This window comes from Miniopterus schreibersii, assembly GCF_964146895.1.
Source record: "Miniopterus schreibersii genome assembly, chromosome: 19".
Taxonomy (NCBI): Eukaryota; Metazoa; Chordata; class Mammalia; order Chiroptera; family Miniopteridae; genus Miniopterus; species Miniopterus schreibersii.
This window is the reverse complement of record NC_138119.1, coordinates 35,305,774-35,313,817: the sequence shown is the minus strand read 5'-3', so window position 1 is coordinate 35,313,817 and position 8,044 is coordinate 35,305,774. Positions and strand designations below refer to the sequence as shown.

The 8,044-nt window shown below is 48.8% G+C and overlaps 1 protein-coding gene across 1 annotated transcript; it reads left to right on the top strand.

The window, feature by feature from the left end:
- Positions 1-933: 933 nt before the first annotated feature.
- GJA8 (gap junction protein alpha 8) lies at positions 934-3,821 on the top strand (the record flags this gene model as incomplete). The annotated part of the gene is made up of 1 exon (XM_081121913.1): positions 934-3,821. Exon 1 carries the CDS (start codon positions 2,238-2,240, stop codon positions 3,819-3,821), a length of 1,584 nt encoding a protein of 527 aa, XP_080978039.1. The 5' UTR covers positions 934-2,237.
- Positions 3,822-8,044: the final 4,223 nt, after the last annotated feature.

The window sequence follows — 8,044 nt, the reverse complement described above, 5'->3', positions numbered from 1 at the left end:
ACATGTGTCATGACACTGTTTGATCTTATACAAAAGTGTCTCAAAACAGCAAGTTTGGGATCAATTTACTATCCTTTTTCAGTACTTGCCATTTGTTTGCAAGCCCTCAGTCTCCCCACTGCTACCTGCAGCAAAGAGGACTCGAGTTCCCTAGACTCTAAGTAATACCGGTATTACATGCACTGGGGGACTGAGAACGTCAGATTTCAGATCATTACTGCTGGTCCCATCCACTGGTGTCTACGGAGCTCCCACACTGTGATGGTCTTTGTTCTGTGTCATGATGGTTCACGGAAGATGAAGACGAAATGGTACCTGCCCTCCGAGAGCTATTGCTCCTAAAGGGGAAAAACAAGACTGTAGACATACAGTCCTGAGAGCACGTGCTGGCTGCACACATTCATGTGGGTACGTGAGTGAACTACACAGAAACCCCAAAGGACAAACATGATACAATATAAGCAAGATTTCAAAACCGAGTTGATGTATCAATGGGGATGAAACATTAGCAACACTAGCCTTAGAGTACATCAATGCCAGACTTTGTCTTATAGGAGTAAAATACATAGTTGTTGTTTTAACATGAATTAATTATTTGATAAGAAATTCTGATTTTTTTAAAAAAAATTTTCTCTACCACCAATAGGATTTATACTTGGGTTGCTTACCTGATTGTGATGTTTCCCACCTTTTTTCACTTTTTTTTTTTTTTTGGAAGATGATGTGAATGGCTGCCACTCTTTACAGGGCAAGCACTAGATTTACCTCTTTGAGGAGTGTTAGCAGCAGAACTATAACTAGATACACACAACCGAGGTTCTGAACTGCTGGTTCTGAGAGGATCCTCTCTCACTCTCAACACCCCTTTCCTACAAGGAACTCTTCCCAGCCCCAGCGTGCTGACTGGCGATGCCACAGCTGCTCTCACCTTCCCAGGAGGAAAGAAGCTGCTGCTGGATGTCTCACCTAATTGGGAGTTTCCAGGGCACCAAGAAGAGCATTGTCCTCTGCCCTCCAATGTGCAGCAGACAGCGATTTTGTGCACCCCAAGAGCATAAGTTGGGCATCGCTCATGCCTGCAATCAGTGTTGGCAACCAAGTGCTGTTGGAAGGCGGCTTTCAGATGCCATTCTGCTCGTCTTCTCCTGAAGATGAAACCACTCTTCATCACTCTTTCAAGTGTTAACAAATATCGCTGTCATTAAAAATTGTGGGCATTTTCCTTTGGCCCCATGTGACTCCTGATCCTATAGGGTAGGACGTGGCTGGAAGAAGCCCAGAGCAGCACCTGTGAGAAGGACTCTTGCCCAGGTCTGAGGGCAGTGATGAGTAAATGCCACAACTCTAGAGATGTCCAAGCTGGAGGGACATCTGTCCTAGACTGAGGTGGAAGTTTTGTCATAGTCCTTCACAGGGCACCAGCTTGCACAGCGGGTTTGCACTGGGTTAATGGCCCAGTTTGCACACCTCACCCCTGTCACTTCAACCACATTTACATTAGTTGTTTGCTGTTGCTGGGGCTTTATATGTTATCGTACTTAATGGTTGCTATTTTTTGTTTTTATAAATCAGTTTTTAGCTCTGTTAAAATAACTGCACTATGGACCCTAACTCCTTTCATTCTGTGGGACACTAAAGGTGTCCCAGTGGCTTTCTCCCTCTGTAGCATGATTCCTCACCAAAGCACTCTCTCCATTCCTTGGGTTTAAAAGGGTATTGATAATAATTTTAAGATACTGCTCTCAGTTGTAAAGCTATTATGTAGGGTTTCCAGATTTCCACCTGGAGAAGAGAAAACATAAATTAAGAATACGGGAGCCAGAGAGCTGTGTAGCTCTGCCCCCAGGCGGTGTATTTCAGTGATGTCATGGACACGGCCTTGGAATCAGGCAGGCAGAACTGCTGCTGTTTAGTTTATCACAGACTATTATTTAACCTCCCTGAGCCTCAGCTTCCTCCTGTGTTGGAATCAAGTTTGTTGACAAGCACTTCTCAGGCTCTCATTATTTGCTGGGCTCTGTGAGGAGCACTCAGTATCCAGCTGTAAATAAAGCAAGTGTGCTCCACGTTCTCATGAAGAGTGCAGTCTAGCAGGATCAAACTAAATGAAATAACATAACGTCAGAGGTCTCTCGCAAAGTAGACATCCAGTCAATACCAGTTTCCTTCAAGCATGTGATCGTTAGGCAGCTCAACAGAGTCAAAAGTCAGGTAGCTACAGACACTCTCAGGCCTGCATGAGCCGTGCTGGGGGCCCAGGGCTCAGGCCGATGAGCCTTACCTATGCCTCATGCACCTTAGCTCCGCCTGTGCTCTTGGTTTCATTCCAGGTGACCATGGATCTGTATTTTGGGTGGCGTTCGGGGGATTACACACATATAGATCCTTTTAGTTGGCTTGTGAAGCGAATGAGTACAGCTATTACCATTAAGCCCGGTTTTCAGACAAGGGAGCTAGTGGAAGCTGATTCCTCTGACGTCCTATCAGGTGGGCTGTCCCGGCAGCTCAGACAGGGGAGGTCCCCCCAGGGTCGGCGGGACCGAGTGGGGTGCCCTGCGGCCGCTCAGCTTCTGCTGCTGCCCCCTCCAGGTGCGCGGGAGATGGGCGACTGGAGCTTCCTGGGGAGCGTCCTGGAGGAGGTGAACGAGCACTCCACGGTCGTGGGGCGCGTGTGGCTCACGGTGCTCTTCATCTTCCGGATCCTCATCCTGGGCACGGCCGCCGAGCTCGTGTGGGGCGACGAGCAGTCGGACTTCGTGTGCAACACGCAGCAGCCCGGCTGCGAGAACGTCTGCTACGACCAGGCCTTCCCCATCTCCCACGTGCGCCTGTGGGTGCTGCAGATCATCTTCGTGTCCGCGCCCTCGCTGGTGTACGTGGGCCACGCGGTGCACCGCGCGCGCGCCCAGGACAGGCGCAGGGCGCGCGGGGCGCGCGGGGCGGGCGCGCGCGCGGGGCGCGGGGCGGAGCGCGGCGCGGGGCGGCTCCGGCTGGAGGGCGCCCTGCTGAGGACCTACCTCTGCCACGTGGCGTTCAAGGCGCTCTTCGAGCTGGGCTTCGTGGCGGGCCACTACCTCCTGTACGGGTTCCGCGTCCCGCCCCTCTTCCGCTGCAGCCGCTGGCCCTGCCCCAACGTGGTGGACTGCTTCGTGTCGCGGCCCACGGAGAAGACCGTCTTCGTCGTGTTCATGCTGGCCGTGGCCTCCGTGTCCCTCTTCCTCAACATCGTGGAGATGAGCCACCTGGGCCTGAAGAGGGCGCGGTCGGCCGCCCCGGGGCCCGCGGGGCGCGCGCCCGAGAAGCGCCCCCCCTGCAGCGCCGCGCCCTCGCTGGGGAAAGCCGCGGGCTCCCGGCTCCTCCAAGGGGAGAAAACCGAGTCCCACTGCGTCCCCTTGGCCGAGGTCGGCACGGCGGGGACCAGCCCGCTGCCTGCCGGGCCTTGCCTTCCGCTCGAGCAGACGGGCGCAGGGCCCCTCGGGGACCCGTCCGGGGCTGACCGGGAGGCGCCGCCCTCCTCCGCCCCGGTGGGAGCGCAGGGATTGGGGGGCGACGGGCAGCCAGGGCGGGAAGGAGCGGAGCCCAGGGCGGGAGAGGCGGGGCAGGAAGCGGAGAGGGGGAGCGCCCGAGGGCCGGAGACCGCGGCGGGGCGGGAGGCGGGGGGAGCGGAGACCCCCGGAGCGCGGGAGGGGGCGGAGAGCGCGGAGCCGCGGGCCGAGCGGGCCCCGTCCCCGCGCGCAGCGCCGCCTGGCGGTGACACCGGCCCCCTGAGCGGGCTGAGCAAGGCCGGTAGCCGGGCCAGGTCTGACGACCTAACCATATGAAGTGGTGCCAAAGAAAGAAAGAAAGAAAGAAACCACCGGAGCTAACCCGTAGGGCAAGGTGAAGGGAAAAGATGCCAAGTGATTTGTCTTCTGTCCCTCCCCGCACACCCTCCCTGGCTGGACGGGCGCGCAGTGCACACTTAGGAAACTGTCTTTCCCGTATATAAGGGCTACCAAGATAAACGCATTGTCCCATCCAAGTTCCCAGGCTCCTGTGACTGCCCTGCCCTCTCCCTCAACAGCTGTGGGACCCTGCTTTGGTCCCCATTTCTCCATAGAAATCCTTCAGATCAGAGCTGCGATTGCCTCATAGCTTTTTATTAGTGTTGTCTCAAGCCCACTAACTCAGTCAGACTTTGTCGCCCCAGCCCTTCCCTAGCAGATACCATGTGACCCTGTATCAGGGGTCACAGATGCCTACAGGCCACAGGCAGGTGATTTCAGGTGGCGAGGTGGGCCTGTTCTAATGCATGGAAGAGCCAGGAGTGTGGAAATGGGAGAGCAGAGGGCAGCTGCTGCTCCCTTCCAGACCAGGGCTACCAGGCAGTTATCTGATTTTTCAAGAGAAGCCAGAAATGCAAACATTTAAGTGAAATTTCCAATATTTTTAATGTTGCCAACTAAATTTTAAATATGCATGTGGGCCAAACAAAATGTGTGTAAGCCAAGTTGAACCTGTGGGCTCCAACTTGCAAGGTCAGCATACAGTAGTGAGCCCGGCCGTCCTGTGGTGTTGGGCATATTTTTTGTGGTTTCAGCTTGTTTCTGTGGCTTCCGAACTCCATTACTCCGTTTTTGAGTGTTCAGTCGAAATAATCAACCCAAGAGATACCCAGCGTTCTCACTGTCCTTTCTTTTGAGTCACTGTAGCCCCTGGGTTCTGACACAATTATATCCCTGGTATTGTTGGTAATTCTGCCCTGGGCACCATCAGAGAAAGAAAGCATGACCCCAGGCCTTCTCCCTGTGAACTAAAAGGGCTCTGAGGCCTGGCAGTGGTTCTCTTCCCTGAAGCAAAAAGGCCCTTTGCTTTCCTTTCCTCTCCCAATAGCAGTGCTCAGCCTAAACTGTACACCTCTTTTCATCAGAACAGGGAGCAAGCCAGCTTTGAGCCAGAGGACACCTGCCCACAGACCTGCCTTAAGGAGAGTCAGCTCTTGGGCACCAACTGTGTACAGAGGCCCATCAAAGTGGCACTAGGGACAGTCTCACAAAGTGTAAGTCCAAACAGCCAAGCTCCCAAATTCAGTCCCAGGGCAGACTTCATCCTAGAAGGGATATAGAGCCTGAAGGGAACAAGAGGGTTCTCTAAGGTCTTCTATCTTTCATCCCCACAGCCAACAACCCTCAAGCATTGAGTCCAGTCAGGGAAACCCTCAGGAAAAGTACATATTTCACACAGGGAGCAGCTTTGCCTAGAGCCAGTCAATGCTCAGAGCAGAGGGAGAAAGTCAGTGGCCACCAAGATGCTTCATCTAAGCCAAAGTTACACTTCATGCACTGCAGAGCCAAGGCTAAGGCTGAAGGATAGAACCAAGTTGACCTGCTGGGGATCAGGACAGAAAACCATCAGGGGGCCCAAAAAAGGTACCTAGAAAAACTGCCTTCATTCTATCTTCCCCCCCACCAGCACCATCCTACAGCATGCAAATCCCTCTTGCTGCCCTCTGGTTACCACCTTCCTTTTAAGATATTCATACTAGAGCGAAGCCGACTCCCAAACCATTCCTCCCCCATGACAATATTCGCATTTCTTGGTGCCCCATTCTAAAGCAGAGGGGCCTAAAAATTAAATTAATCCTAAGGTCTGATTGTTTGATAATTACTCCAGAGAAAATTTGCATTTTGAAAGAAAAAGCCTAAAATATATTTTCCTGGTTCATCCAAAGTGATCTTTTTTTTTTAACCTTTATTTTTGAAAGTATTACAGATGTCCCTTTTTCCCCCCATTGATCCCCTCCATTCCGCATCCACCCTACCCCCAGGCCTTCCCCAGACCAATGTCTGTGTCCATGAGTTTTGCTTATAAACATTTAAGTTCTTTGATTAATCTCTCCCCATTCACTCCCTCCTCCCCACCTTCCCTCTGAGATCCCTCAGTCTGCTCCATGCTTCTATGTCTCTGGATCTATTTTGTTCATTATATTCCACATATGAGTGAGATCATGTGGTGTTTGTCTTTCCCTGACTGGCTTATTTCACTTAGCATAATACTCTCCAGGTCCCTTCATGCCATCCCAAAGGATAAGTGATTCTTCTTTTTTACAGCTGCATAGTATTCCATGCTGTAAATGTCCCACAGCTTTTTTATCCACTCATCTACTGATGGGCACTTGGGCTGTTTCCAGGTCTTAGCTATTGCAAATTGAGCTACTATGAACATAGAAGTGCATATGTTCTTTCTGATTAGTGTTTTGGGTTTCTTAGGATATATTCCTAGAAGTGGGGTCACTGGGTCAAATGGCAGTTCAAGTTTTAATTTTTTGAGGAACCTCCATACTGTTTTCCATAGTAGCTGCACAAATCTGTATTTCCACCACCAGTGTACCAGGGTTCCCCTTTCTCCACACCCTCACCAGTACTTGTCATTCATTGTTTTGTTGATGGTAGCCCTTCTGACAGGTATGAAGTGATACCTCATTGTGGTTGTAATTTGCATCTCTTTGATGGTTAGCAACATTGAGCATCTTTTCATATGTCTCTTGGCCATCTGTATGTCCTCTTTGGAGAAGTGTCTATTTAGGACCTTTGCCCATTTTTTAATTGGATTGTTTGTCTTCCTTTTGTTAAGTTGTATGAGTTCCTTATATATTTTGGATATTAACCCTTTATCAGATGTGTCACTGGCAAATATGTTCTCCCATACAGTGGGCCCCTTTTCGTTTTGTTGATGGTTTCTTTCGCTGTGCAGAAGCTTTTTATTTTGATGCAGTCCCATTTGTTTATTTTCTCCCTTGTTTCTCTTGCCCTAGGAGATGTGTCGGCAAACACACTGCTATGAGAGATGTCTGAGATTTTGCTGCCTACATTTTCTTCTAGGATTTTTATGGTTTCATGTCTTACATTTAAGTCTTTTATCCATTTTGTTTATTTTTGTGTATTGTGTAAGTTGGTGGTCTAGTTTTATTTTTTTGCATGTACCTGTCCAATTTTCCCAATATCATTTATTGAAGAGACTGTCTTTACTCCATTGTATGTTCTTGCTTCCTTTGTCAAATATTAATTGACCATAATGGCATGGGTCAATTTCTGGGTTCTCTGTTCTGTTCCATGGATCTATATGTCTGTTCTTGTACCAGTACTGGGCTGTTTTGATTACAGTGGCTTTGTAGTATAACTTGATATCTGGTATTGTGATCCCTCCAACTTTGTTCTTCCTTCTCAAGATGCCGTAGCTATTCGGGGTCATTTTTGGTTCCATATAAATTTTCGAAGTGTTTGTTCCAGGTCTGTGAAATATGCTGTTGATATTTTAATAGGGATTGCATTGAATTTATAGATTGCTTTGGGTAGTATGGACATTTTAATGATGTTAATTCTTACAATCCACGAACACAGTATATTTTTCCACTTGTTTATATCTTTATCACTTTTTGCAACATCCTATAGTTTTCTGAGTACAGGTCTTATACCTTCTTGTTTAAGTTTATTCCTAAGTATCTAAATTTTTTTGTTGCAATGGTAAATGGGATTGTTTTTTAGTTTATTATTGATAGATACGTATCTATTGCCATTTTAATTCTGTATGCCTATGTTTCTCTCTCTCTCTCTCTCTCTATTTCCACTTCTAATTACACAAGCTCCTTTAACATTTCCTGCAATGCTGGTTTGGTGGTGATAAACTCATTTAGCCTTTTTTTCTCTGGGAAGCTCTTTATTTCACCATCTATCTTGAATTATAGTCTTGCTGGGTAGAGTAGTCTTGGTTTCAGATCCCTGTTTTGCATTACCTTGAATACTTCATGCCATTCCCTTCTGGCCTCTAGAGTTTCTGATGAGAAGTCAGCTGACAACCTTATGGGGGCTCCTTTATAGGTAACAGATTGCTTTTTTATTGCTGCCTTTAATATTCTCTCTTTGTCTTGAATTTTTGGCATTTTAATTATGATGTATCCATGTGTGGGCTTCTTTGGGTTCTTCTTGCTTGGGACTCTCTGTGCCTCCTGAACTTGTGTGACTTTTTCCTTTACCAGGTTAGGGAAGTTTTCAGCCATTATTTCTTC